This window comes from Centrocercus urophasianus, unplaced genomic scaffold (assembly GCF_019232065.1).
Source record: "Centrocercus urophasianus isolate 14NV4802_14NV808 unplaced genomic scaffold, USGS_Curo_1.0 seq_18, whole genome shotgun sequence".
NCBI classification, from domain to species: domain Eukaryota; kingdom Metazoa; phylum Chordata; class Aves; order Galliformes; family Phasianidae; genus Centrocercus; species Centrocercus urophasianus.
The window spans coordinates 9,529,271-9,557,254 of NW_024884733.1; the positions used below are offsets into that span (position 1 = coordinate 9,529,271).

A 27,984-nucleotide genomic window follows, 5' to 3' on the forward strand; every position below is an offset into this window, starting at 1 on the left:
CTGCCATAATTTGGGCACTTGATATTCAAAATGACAAACATGAAGTTGTTGCTTGAAGAAGTGGAAAATTGTTAAGACTTTCGTCTTGTTTTTTGAATTAGTGTAGATTTCCAATACAAGTATAAAAGATACCTGATGTGATTTGTTTTTTGCTTTTGCAGTTACCACTGTTTACAAACAAACAAACATAAACAACGACTCAAACAAACCAACCAAAATCCTCTGGAAAGCGTACTGATTTGTTTTAATCTTTATAACTCTATAGGTTCAACTATAAATGTTTCAAGTCTGTTTTTCTGCTAATACAGTATTCTTCAGTGAGTACGCATAAAATCAAAATGAAATGTGCGCTGTTACTTTTTAGCCTCTTGCTTGTTTTTGTTTAATGACAAAATTTTAAACTTCTGAAATACCTGAATAAAATTTGAGATGAAAAAACTTCTTATCTAATCAAGCCACATTCAGTTTCAAGTAGGTTATTTTAGAGATACAACTGAATTGCAGGGATTATTTACTATAATTTTACTTTCATTTTATGCTGAAGCTCAAAAGATTTGGAATTAACATAAAGGAGATGTGGGTGTTTTTTCTACTGTGTAGTTGGTAGTCTGACAGTTGTTAGTAAACTTTCCCTGATTCTTTTTTTCTGAGTGCAATTTTCTGAGTTCTATTCTTGCCTATCTGCCTTTCTTGTAAATGATTAATAGAGAGTTTAGATTTTACATGCTGTAAAATGCATCTTAGCCTAGATAATTCAGATTGAACAGACTGTTTCTAATAGAAAGTAAATGAAACGTGAAAACCTAATACAGCTAACTATTTCTTCCTCAACATATAATGAATGGTGACGTTACAATTGCTTTGCTCAGGCAGCTTTCTTGAATGTGGTAATTATTTCTGCTTTGTGATAATTTCATGTCAGGTTTATAAATGCGCTGTGTGCTAATATGATTATTTAACACAGTTCTTTCATTTGAATACTTCTACAAGAACTCCTTGCAAGTGAAAAAGATTAGCACAGGATAACTTTCATGCAGATATTCAGAAGAACCTAATGCTTTTAAGAGTCTCTAATAGCAGCCAAAATGTTTTGCATCTCCCTCACCCTTAATTTATCATGATCATCTTGCAAAGTAAACTATTCCACTAAGTTTTCTCTCAGTTGATGACCTTCAGATGCAATTTTCCTCACTTGTACTGTTATTTACTCATTATTATTTTCTCTTCTTTTGCTTACTGCACCCAAATTCGAAAACTCTGTGATATGAATATGAAACTGATGTGCTAAATGCTGTCAAAAGTGCTTGTGGGAATGATCTATTTGGGTTAGATGAGCACAAGATTGAAGTCAATTATTTTACATGGAATCCCAGGATTTTGTTTGCATTACTCATATCACTTGATGAACAACAAATACCCATGTTCTGCAAGTGGTTATGCACTCTATTGAGTACAACAACGTTTGTGCTGATGGAAATATTACAAGACTAAATGTGAAAAAATAGCTAAAGCCTAAGTAATGTCAATTAATCTGAATTGAGATTAAATATAGTTAATGGTGACAGAATTTAGAAATAAGTGATAGGTTTTTCAGACGAGGCTGAGTATTAGAATGCTCACCAAGTATATTTCCGCTTATGAAAGACAGCTTTTATATACTTCTCCCATATGGTTACTTCTGTCTCCAGCTGGTCAATAAAGCACTTCATTGCTTGGTGTGGGGGAAAACTAATAATTGCACAACTTAGAATTTAAAGAGAAATTTCAGAAGTTGGAACACCTGGTAGAAAAGTGAGGAGCGTATTCAAGTTGCAGGAATTGCTTGTAGAATCATACAGAGATAAACAGAGTAGGGAAAAGGAGATAAGGTGATGAAGATTGAGTGATGAAGCTCTATGTGTCTATATGATTTGCAGCTTTCACCTAGTTTGCATACATTTCCTATTCTTCACCTGTGGCTGAGCCATCCCAAGAACAGTATGTGTGTGTGGCTCATGGTCAGTTTAAATGTGGTTAGCGATGTGCTGTGTTATATTTATGAGATGTGGATGTGACTGATAGTGGAGAAGGGAGTGAACTCAGTATAACCTTGGCCATACCAAGAGCTAAATTTTAAAATTTCAGAGTCTAGAAGCATTGCCACTGCTGTAAGAGGAAAAAAAGACATGCTTAAAAGTTAAGTCATTTTCTGAATGCATATAGTACTATAGTACTAGGTTGCTAAATTCTTCCTGGTTCTGTCTGTAAGCAGTAATGGCTGGTCATAAGGTCTATTTTGTACATGATGTGAATCACCTACACAGATTGAGAAATGTAAGCTATGGTCCAGAAGGCCTTAGGAAAGTATTACAGACTGGTAATTAGGCTTTAGAAAGGATGTCATGTTATTGGTGCTCGTTATACAATTGCTTATTGGTGTTTTTAGAGAAAACATTTTAGGTCAGTAATGACTTTTAATTGTGAGAGCTTAGCTGGTTTTTGTGTCAGGTCTCCCAGATACTCCAGCTGTTTTTAAGACTTGTGTGGCATGAGCATGTTCATACCTGCTTCTGGGTGTCTAATCTGTAGCTGGAAATGAGCTTTACAAATTAATGAAACTGTAACACTGTAGATCTGATCTTCATTAAGAGTGCTTGCAAACTATTATTATGGTAATTACACAGGCCACTCTGAAAGTAATGCCTCATATTTATTTTCTTGGAAACTATGACAGCTGCAAAGAACGTGGTAACTCTGATAGAGCAAATTCTCAGTTACAAAACACTATTTTGCAGCATAGTTACCACAATTAGCTATGCGTTTTTGCCAGCAATGAACAAGAGCCTGCACGGCAAATTAATCATCTGGAATATGGCTAATCTTTCAAACTGCTGTTGCCACTTCTGGAATGCACCACTCACCACCTGACTGTGCTCACGTACGCTGACTGTTTGGTCTCCATAAATGCTCAATAAGCATCAATGAAAGTCAGTGGTTGCCATTTTTTCCACGTGGAGTAATTCAGTGATACACCTTTCCTTCATCTGCACTTCCATATTAGGCTTCATTTGTCCCTCAGCTGCCATGTGTCACACTGCAACAAAATGTAATGGTGTATTGGTAAAAAGGTTCAACCTCTACTGCTGTACTGCTAACATCACATAATAGGAGGCATTACTTTTGAAGCAACGCTCATGTACAAATGTTATATGAGTCTTCTAATTTATGTGGAAAAATCACCCCAAATAAACACAGACAAGAGCTGGACTTAAGAGATCGCTGCATTTCCTGGTTCAAAGAAGTGATTACTTTGTGTCCAAAGAGAAAGCTCCACTTGAGAACTAAAAGCTGTAAATAAGTGCAGGCACTAGACTGAATATTTATAGCAATGTAAAGTTACTTACATGAATTAGTCCCATTAAGTTTAATGGAATTACTAATTGCTCAGTATTTAAAATGAGATGAATGTGCTCTTGTTTTTCAACTTCTGAAGTACATGCAGACAGCTGAGCTCTCTTTGTCTAAACATAAACTTTTCATAGCATTCCTTTGATGTGGAATTGTAGTGTAAGTCTGAAAGCCATCAGCTAATTGAACATTAAAATATTCTTTGTTAGTGCTATCATCTTTGGAGGCTGCCGTATACAGAAAAAAGTATTCAGGAAGCAGTTATCCTAATTGCTAAATTTTAAGTGAATAAGTATGTTATCCATTAGGTGCCTGTTAATAAAAATAAACTTGTCTTCGCTATAATTTCAGAAGCATACTGAGAATGATGTAAGAAGTTGTTGTCTTGCTGAAATAAAACAAACTGAAGAGAAATACACTGAAACTCTGGAATCAATAGAGAAAGTAAGTATTACTGCTTTACAAAAACATTACAGATGTGTTTCTATAGCACTCTAGAAAATATAACCACATAGTCAATGTATGTATTTTTTCCCTGCAGTTTTTTATGGTGCCGTTGAAAAGGTTTTTGTCAGCATCAGAGTTTGAAACTGTTTTCATCAACATTCCTGTGAGTAACTATGTATTTAATAAAGAGCTATAAGCTTTGTATTTGGTTATGATGTATTTGTGTTTTACGTTAGTGTATAAATTGGGTATTTGAAATACCATGCAAAATTGATTTGTGTAGCTGTAGCGTACTTGATGGAAAAGAGTATGCACACTATTTGATTTTTTTTTTTTTTAGTCCTTTTCATGGGAAAAATGAGAAATAGTACTCTGAGATCAGATAGCAAGTTTAACCACTTTTTAACCAAAGAGGATCATTTTTGACCTGTAGAGGATAACTTATAGAAGACAAATTGATTTCTAAAATATGCCACTGAGTGGCTGTATAAAACAGTCACTGTTATGTTGCCCACCATTCAACATTCAGCAATGTTTTCAATAGGATTTCTATAAAGAGTCTGCAAATCTTTGTATCTAGCCCAGTCTGTCATTGCAGACATTTTGATCTTCAAATAACTTTTAGATTCTGAATCTGACACTGAACAGCAAAAGCAAGTCCTCTGAAGTGTCTAGGAGATGTTATTTGACTGAACTATTCAAGGTTTCCTGTGATTATCACTTTGTCCCACTTATTTTTGGCCTCTTCACAATAGTATGACAATTTTTACATACCTTTTCTGTAGTTGATTTAAGTATCCAGCAGATAACTTTGCTTTATCTGACATTGAAGAAAGACATCAGACATGGTCTGAAGCTCGTCTTAACAGAGAGAAATGAAAGGACTGTTCTTTTACGAGGCAGACTGTAAAGGAAGGATCCCCAAAGCGTGGCCCGTGGACCACATCAACCTTTATCACCTATGAAAGATCATCTGTGTTGGTGTTGGCTATCTCTGGAATGTCCTGCAGCTTCTCAGGGCTGTGGGAAGAGGTGTTTGGGATTTTTTCTTCAATGGAACCTGGTTTGCAAAAATATTTTAATTGCTAAACTAGTACCAATCTGACTGCAGTTAAATTATAGCAGTTACTGAGCTAATCATAAGATGATACCTCACATCTTTCCACATTTGTCTCCCTGTTTAAGTTTTCACTGTGAATCTTAATAGCTACAATTTCCTCCTCTTTGACCATTAGTCTGAAGTACTGCCGCAGATATCAGTAAACTATTTGTCTTAGAATATGTCAGCTGCCTTTAGAGAATCCTTTGCTTTGAAAACAAATTGTTCTGTCCTATGGCAGTGTTTCTTATTCACTCTGAAAGAAGCTCTGATGTGACCTTTCTTACCAAGTGTGAATCTTTCTAAGGTGCAGTGTGGCCAGGTACACTGACTTAGTTGCCTTGAATGCCTCGAAGCCAGCCAGTGTGACATGCTTCACAGGGATGTAAAAGGGGTTACACACTGCAAGCAGAAACTGAGGGATCAGCCTACTCACTACTCCTTCAAGAGCAGTAAGGAGATAGATCAGCCTTTCATGTAGTGGAGACTGTAAAAAAGAAGACAGGCATTTTAGCAGAAACTGCTGTGATAGGGTGAGGGGAAATGTTTTCAAACAAAAAAACCTATGTGATTTAGGTTGGGTATAAGGTAAAAAGTTTTTTCAAGTAAGGGTCACGACTCATTGGAACTGGTTGTCCAAAGAGAGGTGGTGAGTGCCCTGTCCTTGGTGAGGCAACTATGGTCAAGCTGGATGGGGGCTCTAAGCATGTGGTGCAGCTATAGATGTCCCTGTTCATTGCAGGGGAGTTGGGCAAATGGTATTGAAGGGTCCCATTCTACTGAAATGATTCTATGATACTGAGATAAGAGGAGTAAAAACAACAAAAGCTATTCATCTTACTAGTTCCAAATCACACATATAATAAACTGCTATTCAGGTATTTTTTAACTTCTCTTCACATTATAGGCATGCAGTATTCTGCTTTTACAGGATCATGGTTATTTCCTTTTAAATTCTTCTGACATCTTGTGGGCATCTGACGATACTGATAGAAATGCAGGGTTTGTCTAAGCAAAAAAAAAAAAAAAAAAAAAGTAGTGTTTTCTCTGCTCAGAACTTGTCTCTGCAGCAGTTCCTCAGCAGGAAGGCTGGAGGGCAGTGGAAGCTTACTTTAAACTGAAAATAGCTGTTAGAAGCTCTACAGCGAAATGGTAATGTGGAGTGTAGTTGTGGTGGTCTCAAGACAGGACAGATTTGTCTCTGGTAAAAGCTTGTGCTGACTCATTGGTGCTTTAGGGTGATGCTGTGTTCCTTATGTATGGATTATATAGGGATGCTAGCTGGACAAAATTATTTGCTGATGCCAAAATACATTTTATTAAGGAAAAAGGCCCGAACCACAGCTCACCAGTCTAAATAGTGCCTTTCATCAGGGCTCAGAATTCAAAATTCTATTCTTTAAGATTATATATAGATTATATATATATATATATATATATATGGCTGTATATTTGCATGCATCTGTATGCCTCTGTGTATGCATGTGAGATCCTTTTGTATGTACATCTCTGCATGCATTTGAGATATGTGCAGGGAGAGATGGAAAGAAACATAGCTTACTGAGGTATTGACACTTCATTAACCTTTAATGATGTTAGCATCACTTTAATTTAAAAAGTGAAGTAATTCTGGTTGAAAGAGAAGTTTAAAGACATTTTATTATTTAACATTCAACTTTATTTCAGGTTTGCTGCTTAGCTGAGTCTCTGTACACTCCTGAAAAAATGTGCTGTAGTATGTTCATCTGGAAACATTTCTGTAGTATTATGTCTATATGCTGGAATTTAAGATTCTGAGGATATGGTTGTACAATTGGTAGCAATTGAATTTGACTGGTTTTAAGCTTCTGCTATGTCAGCTGTGATGTGATTGACCTTGCAGATTTCGTCTGTAGGAAGCAAAGTGCTCTCACTTAATTCAGTGCTCAATGTTGTGTATTTTTGTAAAGTATCCTTTACTGCATTAAACAATCTTTGGCAGCTTTCATAAACAATCCTATGTTTTTTATTACAGAGGTCTGCATACCACTTAATTATCCTGATTAAAGAATTTCTTAACCTGTTTTGACTTAATTCATAATGACTTCTGTGATAGCATCCTTACAGTATAAGGCTGGTGTCATCTACAATAGCATACAGTTTTTTTTAAATAGTAGCAATCTAAGATTCTTCTCTACTATGCTCATGGAGAAAATCTTCTGCAGTATTCTTGCCTCTCTCTCAGCCGTTAGCTGTTTGCTGTATTGGGAAACCCATTATGATTGCAGTGAACTTAGCACTGGAACATCACTAACTGACCAATGTACAAAATTAATTTTTCACAGCTCAGGGACATGAATCATTACTTTATCTTGTCACTAGAGCATTTACTAGACTTGCTTTATTTTAAAATTATTATAAAATGAAGATGAATTAGCAGTGCCTGTTCCAAGCCAGAATAAATGAGTCTTAAATAGGCAGTTGTTCGAATTCAGCTTTTCTTATTGCAGTGTATGGAAGATGTGAAAACCTTGAACTTAGGTTCTAATCGCAAATGATCTGTTCTCCAGTTTATTCAATTAATGAATTTAAGATGAAGCCACTTATTTTTATATTCAAAACTTTGTTCTGTTTTAAAAATAATTTCCTCCTTCTCATCGCTGTTTTTAAGGATTTGGTGAAAATTCACAGGAGTTTAACACAGGACATCAGTGATTCCATTATTAACAAAAACGATCAGAACTTGTATCAAATTTTTATTAGCTACAAGGAGAGGTAAGATTTATGTACTAATTTTTGTCTAATTATGATATCTATGCCCAATCTGTGAAATCATTTTACTATACTTTGATGAATGTTTCTAAACTAAAATTGAATTCAATGTCAGCATTATAAAGCTAATATTTTGTGTTATGACCCTGGAAGTCAAAATGTCATCTATTACTTAATGAGCTATGCCTCTTTTCATTCCAATTTTAGCAAAATTGTTACATAGTTTTATATGAACAGTCTCGTATTGCATCAGGAAAGGTTTAGGTTGGTTATGAGGAGATTTCTTAATGGAGAGAGTGTTAAAGCATTGGGATGGGCTGCCCAAGGAAGTGATTTAGTCACCATCCCTGGACATATTTAGAAGATATATGGACATGGCACTACAGGACATGGTTTAGTGATGGGATTTGGTAGGTCAGGTTGATGATTGGACATGATTTTGAAGGTCTTTTCTGCAATATGTGATTCTTTAGACAGGTAGCAACTACATTTCTAACAAAACTTAAACAGTGTTTTTTTTTGCCCACAGCACTTTTTTTTAACGTTTAACATTTTATAGCACGTACCTGTATTGTTTACTGGATAGAATGGTATAAAGATGTAAAAGGTGCAAAATAAGGCAAGGATATGTAATAAGGGCATTCCAGGTTAAAGAAAGCAAGAGAGGTGATAAACATGAAAGCAGAGAACATAGGTGTGAAAGAGAAGATCTTACTCTGATCTGCAGTCAAGTATGGCAGGGAAGCAAGCATACTTTACCTTCAAAAAAACTCAAAAATAGCCAGACTAATAACAGGATAGCCACGTGAGCATGTTGTACCCTGTAGGCTAGTTGCCAATATGTTTAAGCCCTTTTCAAATTGTGTTTTTGTACTGAACAGCACTGAACAACTGTTGAGCTGTATGGATGAACTTACAGACCTATGATACTTAGCTGAAAAGCTGTGCTGTGGGTTACAGTGCTGACTTAGCACAAACTAACTCTTGGATTGTGATTAAAATTCAGTTTCTGGATCCAGAATGCAAAAGAGTGGTGGGATCAAATTGGATTCTCCTGGGAGTGATGGGGGAGGAGGATTGTTGGGATAATAATGGGCTTGTGAGGAACTGAGCAGCAGCATCTGGAAGATGTTTGGCAGATGAGTTGTTTTCTGGATGAGGAACACCAGCCAGACAGTCCATAAACAGTCTTGCCTTCAAGATCCTCTATCTCAGCTTTTCTTGCAGAGGACAGAATTATTCCCTGGGCTGATAAACTTGCTGCTGTTCTAGGAAGGAAATAGGGGACAACAACTTGCTCTGGAAAATACTTATTTTTCAAAAGTAGCACTGAAATGTCTGCTATAAGGGCAACAAAGGACACTGAGAAGAAATCTCAGTCTTACCTGTATTATGCAGAAGGGGAACAACATGACATAGGACATTGTAGCACATGCTGGAAGTAATCAGAAGTGGTGTTTAGTCAGTATAATCACTTCAGTTGTGTAATGAATGACCAAGATTCAGTTGGGGATAAAGGAATTTAGGAGGCCCAAAAGGAAAGCCATAGGAACTGCCCAAAAGGGAATTTAAAAACACAGAGAAGGAATCACCTAAAGAAATGTATGGAAAACGTATAACAAAATAGAACTCTGCCATGGGACTAAAAGAAGCACTTTAAGAAGGGTCAAGAGAATACCTTTATAAAAACAGACTCTTCCATGAAGCATTAGTTCTGTTGACAGCTACTGGGTATTTAATTCATGCTGTTATTTGGATCTGAAAGCTCACATGATGTAACCTGGTAGAAAATGTTGGAGATGGATCAGTTAGGATAGCTTACCAGTTCTTTAAAGTATATGCACAATTAATCCTATTAAACTTGTTAGAGAATTTATTCACTGCACTCTTGAAAATTTGCAGTGCTGTAAATATGTGGTGTTCTCCTGTTAGACAGTGATTATACTGCTTTTAATGAGTCCTGCATTTATTGCAGCATACACACGTGAATGTTAAAGGAAGTTGCAGTGATTTTTACAGCATTTTGAACGCAGTTTTAACTTTATTTTTCTGAATATTTTTCATTGTTTTCATTGTTGGAGTCTGGCTATGTGTGATGCTGGCATAATTAAACGCTACTCCTGTTGAAAAGAAGATTGCCTTTTTTTTTTTTGTGAAAAAGGAGGAAGAATTTTCCTGAAATAAGCAAATGTTCCCTTTATTCTTTATCTCTTGCTTTGATTTAGATTGGTTATTTATGGACAGTACTGCAGTCAAGTGGAAACAGCCATATCATGCTTAGACAACATTTCTAAGACAAAAGAAGATGTTAAGTTGAAGTTAGAGGTATACGAATTTTATAATGTTCGTGTGTGTGTATTATATGTGTTCTGATAACTATGTCCTGCTTTCAACCAAGTCAAAAACGTAGTGGATTAAAACTGAATTTGTTCATCATCTTTTCCTTGTAATTTATTGGAACCTCTCATCGGATTAATGTTTAGCTGTTGAGATACAGACCCTGGCAATCCTGAATGGATGAAGTGAGTGATGCTTTCCACTGGCAGTAGTAGGGTTAGGATTTATTTTTGGAACTGATATTTCTCTGTTTGTCATATGTTGGCTGAGAATACAGAACTGCAGACTTCTGTGCCAAATAAGCCCATCTTGAAGCTTCTTACGGCTTGTTGCCTACCAAGAGCCCCTGTTCTTTTCATCTGGGTTACTGGCTGGTGCTCAGGGTTAATATGTCCCAAGTTAGTGTGTTCAAGGTGCAGGACTTTGCATTTTCCTTGATGGCTTCATGAGGTTCCTGCTGGATGTTCCCTGAAGAGCATCAGCTGCACTTGCAATCTGGTGTTGTATGTGGACATGCTGTGGATATCCTTCCACTTTCCTGCTAAAAATATTAAAATTGTTAACTAAGAGGAGAAAGCAGTAAACTCAGACATTGGTATAACTGTAGCAGATCTGTTCTGGATATTCCTAGTCACCTTCTTTATTGGCCCAGAAGTGGCTTTCAGGAGCATTTGCTTTCAAAACTGTCTCTTGCTTTTTTTTTGAAGGTGGTTGCAGCGTCTGCCTTCGTTGCTCTGCTTATAGGCAGTATCTTTTTTTTTTTTTTTTTTTCCCCAGTTGAATCCTACGCCTCATTTCTGTTGTGATGTTTAGTCCATGTTTTTTCTTGTGAAATATCTAAGAACAAATGTCTAGACACAGTCTTTGTTGAGATTTCACTGTCATATCAAGTATTTTCTTCCAGTTTGTTGAAAGCCTTTGTCTCAAATTTGCTGAAGTTATTACAACAGCCAATGTATCTGTTCAACATGGTATTCATGGAAATTGTGTTGGTTTTTTTTTTTTTTTTTTTTTTTTAAATTTTAAATTATTATCCTGATTTATTTTTCTGTTTCAAACTAGGAATGTTCTAAGAGGGCCAACAATGGGAAATTTACTTTGCGAGATCTTTTAGTGGTTCCAATGCAAAGAGTGCTAAAATACCACCTACTGCTCCAGGTATTTTATTTTTAAATAACAGAACTGTGATTGTTTATCATCAGTGGTTTATAAGAATGAGAGCTTAAAAGCCTTTATCAAAGGAAGGTAACTGACATTTCCATAGATTTGAGACTAATTTGTTATGAAATAAAATGCAGTGAAGCACAGGTTTTCTTAAAGAGATGATTCCTCAGAGCTGATGCATTTCTGAGAATGATGAAAAAACACAGCTGTTTCCCAGTATTTGAACCTTTCATTCTTGTTATGTTTAAAATGGTTAGTAGTAGCACGCTATAATCGTGGTGCTTTGAAATGTGGATCGTTATCCCTCAACAAGGAAGCTGAACCATACTTACAGCTTACTTTTAAGATGCTTTTCTGCTGTCATAAATTGCAATAAAGCCATATTTATTTTGAAATGCTTCTTGTTATAACCCACAAAGCACGAGCTCTCACAGTTAGCCCTATAATAAGGGTGGAGAGTCTTATAAATTTGATTTGATAGCTGTGCCAGGAGACTCATTAGTTCAGCTGCGAAGAAATATATTACTATATGAGACTGTCAGCCCTGCTGATGCTTGTAAAATGTTGTTTTAAAAAAGATCTACTGCTTGCTTGTATAGTAAAATTTTGACTCTATGGAACAACATAGATTTTGTATATTAAGTTTTTGAAATATTTCTGAACCATCAACATTTCAGTTGACAGAAATTTGGAACAAAATAAATGACCAAACTGCTTTTTAAAAGACATGGCTTCTTAGCAGAGGCTTATTAGAGTTACGGTAGTATGGTTAGGTGGAGGTTGGATTTGATGGTCTTTAAGGTCTTTTCCAACCTTAGCAATTCTATGATTCTATAGCTTTATAATCAACCTTTTATATTATGACAAGATGAAATACGATGTGTCATTATGTTCTAAAGTTTGAGATAACATGTAGTAACAGCATACATTGTACAAAAAATATCTTATAGACTTAAAATGAAAAAAAAATCTAGTAAAACTCTTAAAATTGTAATTTGAAATATAAATATTTTTTTTATTTCCTAGGATTTTAAGGAGGTTTTTTTTGCTAGCTGGGATGTATAATTTTATTTTCAAATCATGAACAAATATTCTGTTTCCCTAGGACGTTATTTTTTAAGAAGAACTTGAAAAAAACTTTTTATTTTCCAAAGGGAAAATGGCAAAAAAAAAAAAAAAAAAAAAAAAAAAAAAAGGCCATTGTGATTTAAATGTGTACTCTGAGTCAACTTTGTCTTAGGCTTAATGAAACAGTGACGTAGTTGTCAAAGCTAGCTGAGATCTTACTGGTAGTGTATGTCCCTGTCTGCAGCCAAATGAATGCCTTGGAATGGGATTACACACTGAATAGCAGTGAGCAAATGAACTCGACTGATGATCCGATTGGCAATACTTAATTGCTATGAAGGCAAATTGGTTTCTACTGATTGTAATAATACAAATATCAGTATTTAGACTGTGTCATTCTTAAATGATCTTTGCCAGTTATTTGTTTGCAACAGTCCTTGCTCAGCTTACAAGTTGGTTACAATGGGGAAGAAAATGTGAATTCTCAGGTTGTGTTTTCTGTTCTTAGGTGTGGGGTTTTTTCTTTTTTTGGGTGGAGTGTTGTTGGTGGTTGTTGAGGAATGGTGCGTGGAGTAATAACTTCAGTTTTCAGCTGTCAGACAATGGGTGAGAAATTTTAAACTACTTTTGTCAATAGGAGCTGGTGAAGCACACTACAGATCCCATGGAGAAAGCAAATCTAAAACTGGCGCTTGATGCAATGAAGGTAAGTTGTGCTGATTAAGTTTTTATATCCATGTTGGCATTTAAAATGGTAGTTCATAAGTATATTTCCTGGAAACTACTATTCTTCACAACAGGTCAAATAGGTATTTTCTCAAGTCATTGTGTGCTCTGTGAGTACGTAGTGGAAGGCTTTCTCCAAGCCTTGGAACAAATTCAATAATTTTCTGAAGAGGAGCATATATGAAATGGAGCTTGCTCATTTCAACTTACTTTTCTTATCACTTTGCTGTCATGTACTGAGGCAAGCAGCAGGTGTTTCAATAAATTTGGTCTTAGTTCCAAAGTGTAGGACTATTTCTATAACTCTAAGCCAATTCTAATCAAGGTCAGTGGTTTCCCAATGAGGCGAAGACATCTTTCTTTAGAAGACTCTATTTCTATGATCTCTGTGGCTTTACCCTTGAAATTAGTGGTATATTTCTTTAGGTACAGTACCTGTCACTGTACATCTCCTGCAAGTGGCACAAACAAATGCTTTATAGAAGAGCAGTACTGCCTTAATATTACTTTGTGTTCCTCTGTACAGTGAAATTTCTGCTTCACTTGGCTTCACTACGTGAGTTGTGAAATTGATGTGGTGGAATTGAGTTTTTTTTCTATTCTGTGGTGGGGGAAAGCCAATACAGCATAGGTCATATCTTCTTCTATTGCAATCTATATCGACCACAGGAGATGCAGAAGTCAAAATAAGTAAGTTTTCAGTCATGCAGCTGCCTATGTTGCTACTTGAATTCCTAGAATACAGACTAGCTCACAAGTGAGATTTTTGGCTCCCCTTTTTTGTTTCCAAGTTCTGTGCTGTGAATGCAGAGAGCGCTTGTGTGATAATCTCACAGGAAGATGCCTGAAGGGAGTGGCACAGCATTGCTTCCAGATGGTGGCAAGGCAGGCATCTTGGTGGCTAGTAATTGTCTAGGAATCATAGAATCATAGAATGGCCTGAGTTGAAAAGGACCATAATGATCATCTAGTTTCAACCACATCCAGCCTGGCCTTGAATGCCCCCAGGGATGGGGCATCCACAACCTCCTTGGGCAACCTGTTCCAGTGCGTCACCACCCTTTGTGTGAAAAACTTCCTCCTAATATCTAACCTAAACCTCCCCTATCTCCGTTTAAAACCATTCTTCCTTGTCTTATCACTGTCCACCCTTGTAAACAGCAATTCCCGTTCTTGTTTATATATGCTTCCTTCAATTATTGGAAGGCCATAATGAGATCTCTCCGGAGCCTTCTCTTCTCCAAGCTAAACGAACCCAATTCCTTCAACCTCTGCTCATAGGAGAGGTGCTCCAGCCTTCTGATCATCTCAGTGGCCCTCCTCTGGACCCACTCCAAGAGCTCTACATCATTCTTGTACTGGGGGCCCAGGCCTGGGGGGAAAACAATTGTGGTTTTATTTTTTTTCCCACTTTTTTTTTCTCCTTTGATTATGTTCTTCATTGTTTCTGGTGATGGCTGACTCAAACTAAGACCAATTAAGAAAACTTTTGTCAGAATGATTATGCAGTCGTGCCCTGCCTACCAGCCGATGATAATAGTAAATAATTCTGCAGGAACTGGCATCTCTCACTAAGATCACATCATCATTTTCCTCCCAGTTAAACCATATCCTTCCATACTAAGCCCTGTCAGAGCAGTAGAAGTAGCCATGCAACATAGATTTGTTGCTTCTACAGGCTTTCGTTTGTCTGCTTGGAAATGATATTTGGAAAAAAACTGACAACAAGCGGGTACCGCATCCTGGAAAGGAAATGTGTCATTTTTCTTTAAGCAACAATCAAGAGGTTTTTTCTATACCAACTCTTGGAAGACTGATGTGAATGTATCCTGTTTGCATTCCTTTGGGAAACTGGCATGATAATTGCAGCTATTCTATGGTTCTGATTAAAATTTTATTAGAAAGAATATGTATCCTTTTCCTACGCTCCCAAATTTGTAGTTGTATTGAAGGATACTGTAAAAGCAAGTTGTGAAGATCAGAATACCTTTTCTAACCGCTGCTCTCAGCATCCCTGACCTCACCAGTTACCACTGCTGCTTGCTCCTTATCTCTAGCCATAAACAAAGAAGCCTCAGCAAATTGTCACTATTACTCAAGCGCATTCAAAGCTATTTAAAGGCTGTAGTGAAATGCATATGTTATGTGCTCTGGTAAGGAAGACAATAATAATCTCAACCTGTTAACTTAAGTAGTATATCGCTTTAAGGGCACTTTTAAAATTTGTGTAATATCTTCTTTCTGCTGTACAATACTATTATTCTGCAGTAGCTTCTTATGTCCCTCTTAATATGCATTCTTTCACATAAATTAAATCCTTACTTTTGAGGAACATTACATACGTTTTCTATTATATTTTATTTTTACCTTCTTTTCTATTATCTGATTTTGAATGTTGTTGACTGCTTTCTTTAGGCCACAGCTGTACTGAATTACATTCCATCTTCAGTTTTTAGGATAAGTCATTAACAAAATCCAGAGAAAGTTAGTCCTATAAAAGAAAAAAAAAAACAACAACAAAAACAAAACAGTATGTTGTCCTTTCTTGCTACAGGATTTGTATTTGAACAGATAAAAAATGAAGAAAGCTGTATATTTGATTTAAGATGTGCAGAGGCTTTTTTACGTATTTAGTCAGACAGATTGGTAATTCAGTAACATCAAGTATGTATATATTTGAATGTAAGTATGTACGTATTTCTTTAAATGTGAAGATAAGCCTAAGACAGAACTAGAAATAAATTTGCTGAAATAATGTATTGAAGTGGTTTGTTTTGTACTTTCTCCCTTTTTTGGTTGATGCTCTAGGACTTGGCTCAATATGTAAATGAAGTGAAGAGAGATAATGAAACGCTCCGTGAAATTAGACAATTTCAACTATCAATAGAGAATTTGGTATGTGGTAGTTTTAGCTTATACATTTTTTAGTAACTTTTGATCAAATGCGATGATATACGTACACTTTTATTCTTTTATATGGGAAGATAGTAAGTAATCTTGGTGAAATTCACATGCAAGTATGACTTGCTTGGTCTAGAATGACAGAATAATGATTTACTTGCAGAGATATCTGCTAAAACTCTGTAAATCCCTGCTGGGGGGTTATGCGTACTTACAAATTTTCGTGTAGATAAATGTTTGTATTTGTACAGTGACTCAGATGACTTTGAAATGCAAAAAATTCTTTGAGACAAGTATAGGACAATCTGATGCCCTATTGTATGTAGGTTGCTCTTCAAGTAATGCCTCCTATTTGTTTGCCTGGAAACTACAACAGATGAAAAGCATGATAGCACTGCTTGATAGAGCAAATTCTCAGGCACAAAATGCTGTTTTTCAATGTAGTTAACACCATCAGCTATGCATTTTAACCAGCAATAAAGAAAAGCCTGCATGCTGTGCTCATAAAAGTAGGCATGGCTGTCCATAACTTGGATTGTCTTTCATGTCAGTGTTACCACTGCTTAAATGCACCACCCGTGAGCACTTGCTGTGCTCACATCCACTGTTTGGTCCCCATAAATGTTCAGCAAGCATCAATTAATATCAATGGGTGCCATTTTTTCTGTGTAGAAGAATTCAGTGAGATACCTTTATATCCTACATGCTTCCAGGTCTCACTCCATTTTGTCAGACTGTCCCTCAGCTGCCATCAGTTTCAAAGCAACAAAATGTAATGGAATACTGGTGAGAAGGTTCAACCTCCAATATCTGCAACGCACATTTCAATGATGTGAAGGGCCAAGATAACAAGAGGCATTACTTTTTGAGTGGTCCTTATATTTAGTTTAAATGACAGTGACTTGAAAAGCCCTTTTCTGGGGTAAAAGAAGTGGTCTAACATTTGAGTGTGTTACCTTACCACTTTTGCTGTACTGAATTAAGCCTATTATTTCTGTTTCAGAATCATTCCCTCTTACAGTATGGAAGACCTCAGGGTGATGGGGAAATAAGGATAACTACGTTAGACAAACGGGCGAGGCAAGACAGGTGATGTTATGACTTCTGGTGTTTGCTATTAAAATGCCTGTGAAGTAAATCTCTTTGCATATTTGAGGTCAGTTCATTGATTCTTGAGAGTGCTTCAATTTCGCTGTTGTATGGGAACTGCTGAGTCACGGCCTGAACCTCTGATTGATCACCTGAGGCGAGCCATGAGTCAGCCAGAGGAGCACAGGTGAAGGCAATTCACCTGTGCTGCCGGAAGGGGTGGAGCCAGGCTCCACCCCTCCTGGACCTATTTAAGAGCTGCTACCAGAGGGGAAGGATCTCTTCTGGAGATCACCCCTCTTGGTGTCTTCTGGTGAGCTCAGCCGAAGGGTAAGCTCTTCCACTAATTCTCTTTTGTGATCGTTGTTTACTTTGCCTAATTCTCTTGATTATATTGTAATCATAATATCTTGATATCTATTGATTATACAGTTATATTGTAATTATAACATCTTGATTATACAGCTGTGCACTCACAGACACCATCACTTGTTTAGCAAGTGAATTTGCGAAGAAGTTATGTATGGGAAATTAGCTATTGCATTATCATGCAAGATAATCTATGTCTCTAGCAAGAGTACTTTCAGTGTTTCTTGTTTTGATATTCAGTAGTTAAGCTGTTCAAAGTTTTAAGCTCCACAGGCAAAGATTTATAAGATGAGACTTGGTATGCTGGCTATCTGGAATGTTTTTAACTCTCTTTACATTGTATTTTCATAGGCATATCTTCTTGTTTGATCTGGCTGTAATTGTTTGCAAACGGAGAGGTGATAATTACGAAATGAAGGAAATAATAGATCTTCAGAAATACAAAATTACAAATAACCCCACTACTGATAAAGAAAATAAAAAGGTAAGTACTTGCTAATAATGTTCATGTAAAATATATACATTTTCAACACCAGTTAGAAACATTTTTGCAGGATTTAGAATGTACATATACAATTTATATACAAAGTTTTATGTATTATCCAAAAGCCAAGATGAGTATTTAGAAGTTTCAACTTCATTTATTTTGATGTAGCTAAAGCATTTGACTTAGCAATTCCCATGTCAACAGAATAGCGTGCTCTTGGTGTTTAGAAGATAAGGGCTTTTATTAAGGAACATAGAGATGTTTTTTCGTTCCTTTTGTTTTTTTTTTCTGTGTAACTGGTGATGTGTATTGCCAATCTTTTTCTACAGTGGTCTTATGGCTTCTACCTCATTCATATCCAAGGTCAAAATGGTTTAGAAGTTTATTGCAAAACTAAAGATTTGAAGAAAAAATGGCTTGAACAATTTCAGATGGCTCTGTAAGTATTTGTGTTAAAGTAAAATCATGTTACTTAAGAGTAGGAATGTCACTTGAACTATACTACTTATGTTTTGTTTTTTAATACAGGCTAGTTATCTATTTTGTTTGACTTTCTGAAAAACAATAGTGCTAACACATCTTCATGAACGTGGTATTTCCCTGAAACTCCTCTTGAAAAAGAAAGAGGGCACTCTAGACTATGTGTTGCCAAATTTGCTGCTAAGACTGCTTCAGTAATGCTGTCTTAAACAACTGGGGTGAAATAATAATTATTTTAGCAATAAAGATATATCATTCTGATAACTTTCCCCCTCCCATTTTAATTTTGAGTAGTTGAAATACATTTTTGAAAGATGACACAGAAGACTAAAGAGAGGGGATTCTGGCATTTTTCTAGGTAGTTTTTTACTAATTTAATGTTTAGTATTTGGAATAAGTTACTCAACTTGGTACCTTTCATTTCAAAAGCCTGATTTCCTCTGTGTATTTTGGACTAAAAGGAGCAGACTGCTTTAGACTTCTCAAAGTTGTTCAGATGAAGCACTGCGTGTAACATTATTGGTATGCAGCATGAGCTTTATTTCCATATCTGATTCTTCTTGGAAAGACAACTATGAGTATTGACACCTCAGATATTCTTATTACATGTGAAAGTTGTGAACAAGAGAATTGAATGAGAAAGTGATGCATGCTTTATTTAGAAAACAAACAAACAAAAAAAAACCCCAAAAACAACAAAGCAACAAAGTGTGGGAGAGAGTGAGATAATCCCTGTGAAAATAGAGAGATAGCATTAATAAGTTTTTTTTTTTTGGATGCGATTGCAAAGGTTTGTGGAGTAGAGAAAAAAGCTGTTATGAGCTGATATGACTGGAACTTGCTTATAAGCTATATATATTCCTTCAAAACCTCAGTATGATGAGTGTTAATGATTTAAATGAAAATAAAAGGGAAGGCAACCTGAGCTGGACAGATATAATGATGCCCTCTAACCATGAAGATCTTGCTGATTTTGGCAAAAAAAGAGATGATAAATTTTGGCAGAAACCGATATTGTAGTGAGAAATGGGAAAAGATTTGAAGTGTGTAGAAAGCTGCATACTTCGCCTTTTCCTATCTTTCTGTCTGTGTTCTGTCCCTGCTGTTTTATTGTCATTATTGATATTTAGTTAAACATAGAATAGAACATGCATGGAAATCACGAGGAGCTCAGATGTTTCAGCTTTAGCTCTGTAACTATTGATTGATTTTTCAGACTTCATACCTCATACTTGTGTGCAAAAAATCCGGAAAACCAAGAACAGAAAAGTTAAGGAGATCAGTAAGGGTCAGTTAAGTTTCTTGTGTTTTTTTTTTTTTTTTTTTTTTTTTTTGTTTGTTTGTTTGTTTCCCCAGGAGCACCTCCTCATTTATTCTCAAATATCTTTTTAGTTCTATGCAGGCATGTTTTCTTGCCCTCTCCTCTATTTTCTATTTTCTCTGGTCTCTAGTGCCTGAGGACATCCCCATCCTTTGTGCACACTTGTGCAGCTCCTCTGAGGCTCCTAGTTAAGTGCTGAGCTGGGTCTAGCCCCTCCGCATCTCTCACCTCCTCTCAGCGCTGCCCTTGGATGTGCCTTTGCAAGGAGGGCTGCTGCTGCCAGTTGCCTTGTGAGCAGAGAGACATGGGCCTGCAGGGCTTACAGTTTATTGTGGTGCTCATTCCTCTGGGGATTGTGAGGTTTCTCATTGAAAACGAGTATGGTGGTGCCAGCCTTGTCTTGCACAGATGATCATCCCTCTTGTAAACCCATGCCTCTGGGTTAACCTCTTCCTGTGTGATTAAAGGTTGAAATGCAGAAGCATGGGAACTGGAGGAGCAGAGTTACTTCAGGTCAGGGCTAGCATGTAACATGATACAGTGGTATGATTTGCATCAGCCAATGCTTTTTCTTTGTTGTTTTATAACCACTGAGATTTAAATGTGGAGCTTTTGTACTTTATGAAGCTGTTATACCTTCACCTAGTCTGTTGTAGGGGCTTGACCTTATAGCGTATTTCCCACAGCAGCTTTCTCAAAACATACCTCAGTGTATATAGAAATAATGATATTCTAATCAGTGCTAAGGCACAAGAATTTGGGAACAAATGAAGCCAACTTCTGAACAATTGGATGGTTGATTTGATTTGTTTTTTTGGGGTGTCATTGCTTATTGAATAATGCCTACTCTAGTATTGTAATTCCACTCTGAAAAGTAGCCATGACTAAAAGTATGCAGTTATTTATCATGCTCAATAATAATTACCACTTTCTTGGACAAAATACTTCTTATTTTTAAATTTTACAGAGACTGCAAAAATGGCACAGTTAAGAAGGGTTGCATTAGATGCTTGTTTGATGATCAGAAATGATGTTTACAGTTCCAGACAGAAATTTCAGTGCAGTTCTTTTGCCTTCTGGATAGCATTATGAGCAAAATCAGGTGTCTGCAAGTCTTAATCTAAGAATGTAACAAAAGAACAGGTTAGGATCTCTCTTACAATTTATAAATTAAGAGTAAGCCTTTTTTTCTCCCCCTAGAATAACTCATTGGCATAATTATGTTAGGCTGCAATTTTGCTTTCATAGGGTGGAGTTTATATTGGTCTATGAGCAACAGTGATAATAGTTATTGCTGAAAAGGCACTTACTGTAAAGTTACCTTACCTTGGTTCCTGTACCTGTAAAATTATTTCAAGGAAAATGCTCTTAAAATCTTTTCATCGTAAACAAAACCTAAATTCAATGAAATCAGCTGAATAATTCTTTCGCTGCTCTGGTGTATCTGAGATGAGAGTGTGTCTCTAGATTTGGAAAGCTCCTGTTATTGATGAAGTATGAAATAGAGGAGAACACAGGATTGCAGACTGGGCTTAGTTTCAGCTTGATGGGCAGAATGCATTAGGCATACTTGATATGGCAAATATTAGAAATCCCAGTGCAATTTTCAGAGTGCTACTTTTCATACTAGTTAACTTTGTTAGAAAACTACCTTAAACTATTAAAAATATTCTACTTCTTGGCTTGCACAGTTGTTATTGTAGTTGTTATTGTATTCTGAGTTGTTTTGTCATGAGGGAGGCTGGCAACAACTGGTTACTGTTAATATGAAACTGAGTAAGTTATTATTATTCAATAGCAGTTCTGCTACAAGTAGGGTTTTTTTGTGTCTACTGCTTTATGTAGATAATACATAATGGAACAACACCTCCATTTTATTTTTCCAAATACTTTCATAAAGGTGACTGGTGGAGCTGGCACACACGCTACATTCTTAGCAACAGTAGAACTGCAGCACAGTTGTATTGGCACTGTTTATCTTTTCACAGTTATTTCCAGTGTTGAAGCTGAGTCTGCCCCTGCTCTTTTTTTTTTTTTTTTTTTTTTTTTTTTTTTAGTGTATTTTGTACAGTCTGAGAAACTCTGGTTTACTGGGAGCTTTGTTTTTTTTTCTGGGCAGTAAAATGACGCAGGATATTGGGGCAGCGACCATCAACATTGCAGTCAAACTCTCAAAGCTGAAACTTTGGTTGGCTTCTGAATTCAAGAAGGTTTTGCCACACGATTGAAATATGTTTTAGTGGGAACCAGCATAATGCACTTGGTTTAGTTTGCTTTTGGTGTGTCCTGTTCCCTCTCACTGGTGTGAGTGGAGGTTCTGGTGTACAGTGAGACTGTAGTTGCTTGTTGCCTCAGAAGAAGCACTACTTAGCAGTAGTGGTTAATTTGGGCAGTTGCTACTTTGTTTTTGGAACTCTATTAATAATAATAGATGAGCTTATAGCTGTATGGGTAAACAAGCACCTTTTTAAAGATAATACTGCAAAGACTTTACTAGATGTGGAGCACTTGTTTAATCTAGCGTGTCAAATAGCATTGGTTTAAGCGTAGAGTCATTTCATATCCAAGATAATATTAATAGAAATGTACAGCCAAATTACTGCACCAAATTACTCAACCATGCTAGAGACGTTATTAAGTGAGAGTTTGTCAGCTATGTGATTGTGCATGGCTTATTTGCTGCATGCTAACTATTAAAACCTCAAAAACTGGTTGCAAGTGCAGAACAATTTTGATACGTTTTTCTCGTAAAATGTCCCATCTAATCTTTTTTTCCCCCTGTTTGGAAAAAAAGAACCAGAGTAATCAGAACAAATGTCTCATACCTACAAATTACATAAAATGCTGCAGTGCTGGTCGATACTGCTTTTTCTAGAAAGTTTTCATACAGAGTTTTTTAATGCTTGTTTAAAAAAAAAAAAAAAGCCCCTCAAACTATTGTGTAATATCTCTTGTCAATGAATTTCATGCAAGCAGCTCTTTAATAAAAGAAATTGAATGCTAAAATTGTCCTCCTCTAATTTGAGTGTATATACCTCAGCTGTATTACTTGGGCTTTAGAACTACTCACCTGGCTAATTATCAGGTTTAATGTCTTATGTGGCAACTGCTTTTTTCATCATTGCTGTAATAAGTTTCATTCTTTTTTCTTTCATTATAAGATGAAAGAATACATAGTGGAAAGATGTCAGTTACTATTACACATCTCATGTGGACATGGGGCAATTACTTCCATCCACCAAATATTACTTTGTGCTAAGTTTGTTAATGTTTGTTAATCACAGTAGAGCATGGAGCCAGTTATATGAGGTTGTCCTCACGATGGCATTTGGAATCTTTTCCTTCAAAGGCCGTGTATTACATTTTCACACTGACTTAATGTCTGAATCCATTAATATAATATAGAATGCCATATATTATACTGATTTGTCCTGAATAACGTCCAGTTCGCTAATTTGTTTTTTTTTTTTTTTCCTCATTGTGCTTTGTAGCCTACTCTAAAAATGGCCATCAGCAAACTAGACAGGAACATGTTGTGCAGAAATGCACTTAAAAATGAAACCAAAGAAGAATTGAAGCTGGAAGGAGTGCGTGGAGTTTGTCTACTTCAGTATTCTGCCCAGAGTCAGGCTTACGTAGCTCAGGGCTTCTACTTGAGTTTTAGTACTGTTGGATTTCAAAATGCATGGGATAAATATTGCAAAACCTCATGCAACAATGTTGTAATGTGTCTTTTAATTAGTCTTTACTCAACATCTCTTTTTGACAGACTAAAACATGCATAAAAACATCTTGCAGGCAGACTGGCCTTTTCTAAAGCACCTTGTGAAAATGTCATCCCCAGAAGTGATACGATTGCAGTGTGTGCTTTGACGTTTTTACTGAAATCACAGTATTAACATCATGCCTGAAATGTAAGAGAGAAACCCATGATGAATTCTGTGAGTTAATGAATCTGAAATATTTTTTTCAGTCCCATATTCGAATAGAGGAGATATTCATAAATGAAAGGTCTGTAACCCTTAAAAGCAGGATTTTTTTAAATTATTTTTTTATTTTTATTTTGTCTGCTCTGTATTAGGTTCTTAGGCAGCTAAGGAACTTGCACAGTGGCTCGCTCAGGTATAGCTAGCACATTTCTGAAAAATTGTTTCAATTAGACATCAATTCACGCTGTTCAACTCAAGGGAAATGGAACACATCATCTGATTGAAGAAATATTCTTGAGATTCATTCATTCTCAAGTCTGATAGGTGTGCGTACGTAACATTTTAGATTAAGCAAGCTACATAAATTGTAGATAGCTCATTGGTTTTCTAGATTTTGTAGAATACTGGTACGTGACACAGGCTAGGTGAAAATTGTTCTCTTACCTATTTCCAAATTTGCACTCTGTGACTAATGACATTGGTCAGATTCAGCTTAAATAGATCTGTTCCCTGAGATAGAGTATTAATAATGCATATGCATTAAGACTCCTTCTGAGAGAATATTTGAGCTCTGACATATTGAACACTGACATATTAAATTAAAGCTTTCTTATCAGAGCACTTTAAAAGCCTTAGATATCTGCTGCATTTTTCAAATAGCCTCGAAAGGTGTTTCACTTACACCAACTTCACATAGTAGGTTACCAAAGCAATAAACAAACGTCTGCCAGGGCTTCTCCATCAGTATGAATAATTCAGTACTGCACAAATGAATACCAAGTTCATGGCTGCCTGTGCTTTGCTAAGACTCCAGTTGTTTGTGATCAAATGTCTTTCAGGGTTACAGGCAACCATTCACTGTATAGCTATGTGATTCCTTTAGATTATTCCAGGCACAGTAAATACAGTGTGAAGAATTTGTAGGAGGTTAAGAGCACAGTGAAAGAATAGCACAGAATGTGAAAGCAAAACAGTTTTTGAAAACAGCGTGTAAACAATTAGAAGTCTGTTTAGATACTGTATTTTCCAGTTCACAAGCATGAAAGATGTTCCTGTCTTGCACTTTCACAATTTATAATGTGTGAGGAGCACTACTAGGAAAATTAGTAAGCATTTCTTAAAATTGTATCAGCATGAAGTAAGATGTTAGTGATAACATATCTCACAAATTAAGTAATACCACCTAAAGAGATTTTTGTACTATGTCCTAATTATTTTTATAGATTATAAACATATAATGTTGGTTATACGTTAGTCCTTGATACTTTCACCATGTGTTCAGATGTCCTTGTTCCTCCCTGCAAACTCCCCATTACCCTTTTGTCTGTCTTTGCAGATTTAGGTGTTTGCCCAGCAATTTGCAGCTTTATGTTCCTATCCAGTTCACACTTGTACAATTTCTACTTCTAAACAAAGACACTTATCATAGATTCATGTTTAACTGAATATAAAACATTTAATGTTTATCATAGTAAGCAATTAATACTTAAAAATCCAACTTAAAGCTCTTATTTACAGGATTCAGCCAGGTAATATTTAAGGCATGTAGGGTACTGGCAATATTAATTTACAAATATTGAAGTGTGAATGATCTTTGTTCTTAATAGGTAACATTGTTTATGGATGTTATACAGAAACAGATTATCTCAAAGCAGTCCATCTTTCATACTTCTCAGAGAAGTGAATTGAAAGTAAGACAAAGGAGAGACATTATCTTGTTTGAAACAATGCATTACATTTCCAAAAAGTTAAAACAGTAAATTGCTTGATCTCAAAAAAAGCCACTCATCATATAATCAAATAAGTGAATTTCCTAGGAAAGTCTTAGAAGTTGTTTGTTCTTGATCAAACAGACAATTTACTTTGGCATGGTTAATAATATAACGTGTATTCTTGATGGTGACTCTTTGATGTGACAAACTAGAATATTTGAGTATTAACATTTGGAGGACTGATTGATTGATTAATTCAGTAAATAGCATCTTCAAAGATGGTTCTGAAATGTAACAGCCTAACTGGATCAGAGGCAATGAATTAACTGTAAGTAATCAGTGTTGGTTTTTGAGAAAAGAAAGTGGAAAGGGAGCTGAAAATATTTAACAGTATGTATTTCACATACCTTGTAAAATACATTGTCCATGCCTAGTGAGAACACCCTTTAAGAACAATGTTTTCTCTTAATCTTTTACAGTAAATTATAAGAATCATAAATTTGTAAAGATACTGAAATAATTATTTATTTGTATTTTATGCCCTTCACTTTAACTTTATTTTGTTACACAACTGCCTTTACGTTGGATAGAACCTTTGTATGAAGTGATCATCAAAAATGGTGAAACTTCAACATGAGGGGAAAAAAAAAGTGGTTTGTGGGCAATGTGATTCTTACAGAAGTCTACTATGCATCAAAGCAGGGAGTGAGGTCAAGCATGTTTGGGGACAAACTTTACGTGAAATTCTTTATTGAAGGGTGTGGCTGGAAGCTTTTTTTCTTGTTCGATTGTGACATATATAGTTTTTTATTTCGTAAGTAATATCATGGACAGCAGAGATGTTAGCTACATTTTATTGGTTAGTACCCAGTTAACACAGCAAAGTTCTAAGGTGCTTAAAATTTTGGAATTTGGTCACCTGGGCATCTAAGTGGGAAATTAAACTTAGAATTGTCATTTTGTCATTAACTGCCAGCAGAAATTATTGACTTAAAATACGTAGGGAAGATTTATGTTTTTGATATTCTGCGGTGATCTCAACCAATAGTATGGTAAGAAAAAATGAAAGTTTCTAGTATCTGTAGGTGTTAATCTGTGCCTTTTTCTTTATCGTTATGTTGGATGAATATAGCATCAGATTTGATGTCACATACATGGTAAAATTTTCTTTAGCGGTTTGTGCTCACAGTGTCCGTAATTCTGAATAGTTCTGTATGGAGTATTTTAAATTCTTATAAGCTTAACATGGAGTGCAGAATAATAACAGCACTAAAATGCAAATGTCTAACTCAGGGTTAGATGTTGAGGAGAGCTCAAGGTATAGAGATTTATCTGAACTTGTAGTATTTCTTCTTTTAAAACTTAAAAATACAGAGTTTTTATGTGATACTTCATGCAGTTGCATTTTGTTATTATTATTCAAAGGTGGGTTTTAATTAAATGGAATGGCTACTCATTTTTAAATATAATAATGCTTTTCAAATTCCAGTCTATTTTGTGAAGATCTATATACAACAAATCCTTCCTGATTTCTCCTGATGTGATTGCATTTCTTCAAATAATTGATATGACAACAGTAGCTTCAAAACCTGACCTATGTTTCTCCTTAAAACATAAATACAAAACCAACCCAACACTCTTCCCTATTCCCCCTCCTTGCATGCACAAGATGTATTGTATTTTTTGGGGAAGACTGAATATTGTTAACCCTGTTATGAGGACAGGCTGAGGGAGTTGGGCTTGTTCAGCCTGGAGAAGAGAAGGCTGCGGGGTGACCTCATTGCAGCCTATCAATACCTGAAGGGAACCTACACCCACGAGGGGAGTAAACTCTTCAAAAGGGCTGACAACAGCAGGACTAGGGGAAATGGATCGAAGTTGAAGGAGGGAAGATTTAGGTTGGATGTTAGGGGGAAGTTCTATACAAGGAGAGTGGTTAGGCCATGGAACGGGCTGCCCAGGGAGGTTGTGGATGCCCCGTCCTTGGATGTGTTTAAGGCCAGGTTGGACGGGGTCCTGGGCAACCTGATCTGAATGTGTATGTTTGGTGGCCCTGCTAGGCAGGGGGGTTGGAACTACATGATCCTTGAGGTCCCTTCCAACCCGGGTGATTCTGTGATTCTGTGTAACCCCAGAACCTGCGACTTTGCAGGTCAGCCTACTTCCAGCCCTAGAGCACTGATAACTATGTACCTGCAGCTTTTCAGGTTGCACAAACATGCAGGAGGAGATGATTCCTCTTCTATCTAAGTTGACAATCCTACTGAGTTATGGCCATCTGGAAGATTGTATCTAAACTTCAGTGATATCTGTAAGGTTTACTGTTTGTTTTCTGGGAATAATGGCTCAATTCAGTCAGTGTTTACGATGCCTTTGATTTCTCTGCATTTTTGTAACAGAAGAAATGATCTACTCAACAGTGTCTAAATCAGTACCTACTGTTGTTGATACCTGACCTTGTTTTTCTGCTAATTCACTTTTGAAAGGAGGTCACTGTGCATTGGTTTGCAAAGGGTCACTTTTGCGTTAGTCTGAATATGATATATTTGTTTCTCACTTTTTTTTTATATATGTGCTGTGATTCCTACAGTGAAGCATAAATACTCCTCACGTGGTGGAAAAGTGATTTGGAAAAATCTGAGGAATATCAAATATCTCTCATTATGTTTTTCCTCTAATATATTATTTTCTTTCCAAATGAGATAGATGCATTTAGA

At 36.2% G+C, this 27,984-nt stretch overlaps 1 protein-coding gene across 3 annotated transcripts in view; it reads left to right on the forward strand.

Moving 5' to 3' along the window:
- Nucleotides 1-27,984, forward strand: part of VAV3 (vav guanine nucleotide exchange factor 3) — a 156,495-nt gene that overhangs the window by 60,304 nt on the left and 68,207 nt on the right. For all 3 annotated transcript variants that reach the window (XM_042819144.1, XM_042819146.1, XM_042819145.1), the window contains exons 6-15: nt 3,739-3,831; nt 3,929-3,997; nt 7,584-7,687; nt 9,910-10,009; nt 11,084-11,179; nt 12,891-12,959; nt 15,788-15,874; nt 16,884-16,969; nt 17,690-17,822; nt 18,155-18,264. In XM_042819144.1, the coding sequence (XP_042675078.1) occupies nt 3,739-3,831; nt 3,929-3,997; nt 7,584-7,687; nt 9,910-10,009; nt 11,084-11,179; nt 12,891-12,959; nt 15,788-15,874; nt 16,884-16,969; nt 17,690-17,822; nt 18,155-18,264 (947 nt within the window). The remainder of the gene's footprint in view (nt 1-3,738; nt 3,832-3,928; nt 3,998-7,583; nt 7,688-9,909; nt 10,010-11,083; nt 11,180-12,890; nt 12,960-15,787; nt 15,875-16,883; nt 16,970-17,689; nt 17,823-18,154; nt 18,265-27,984) is intronic.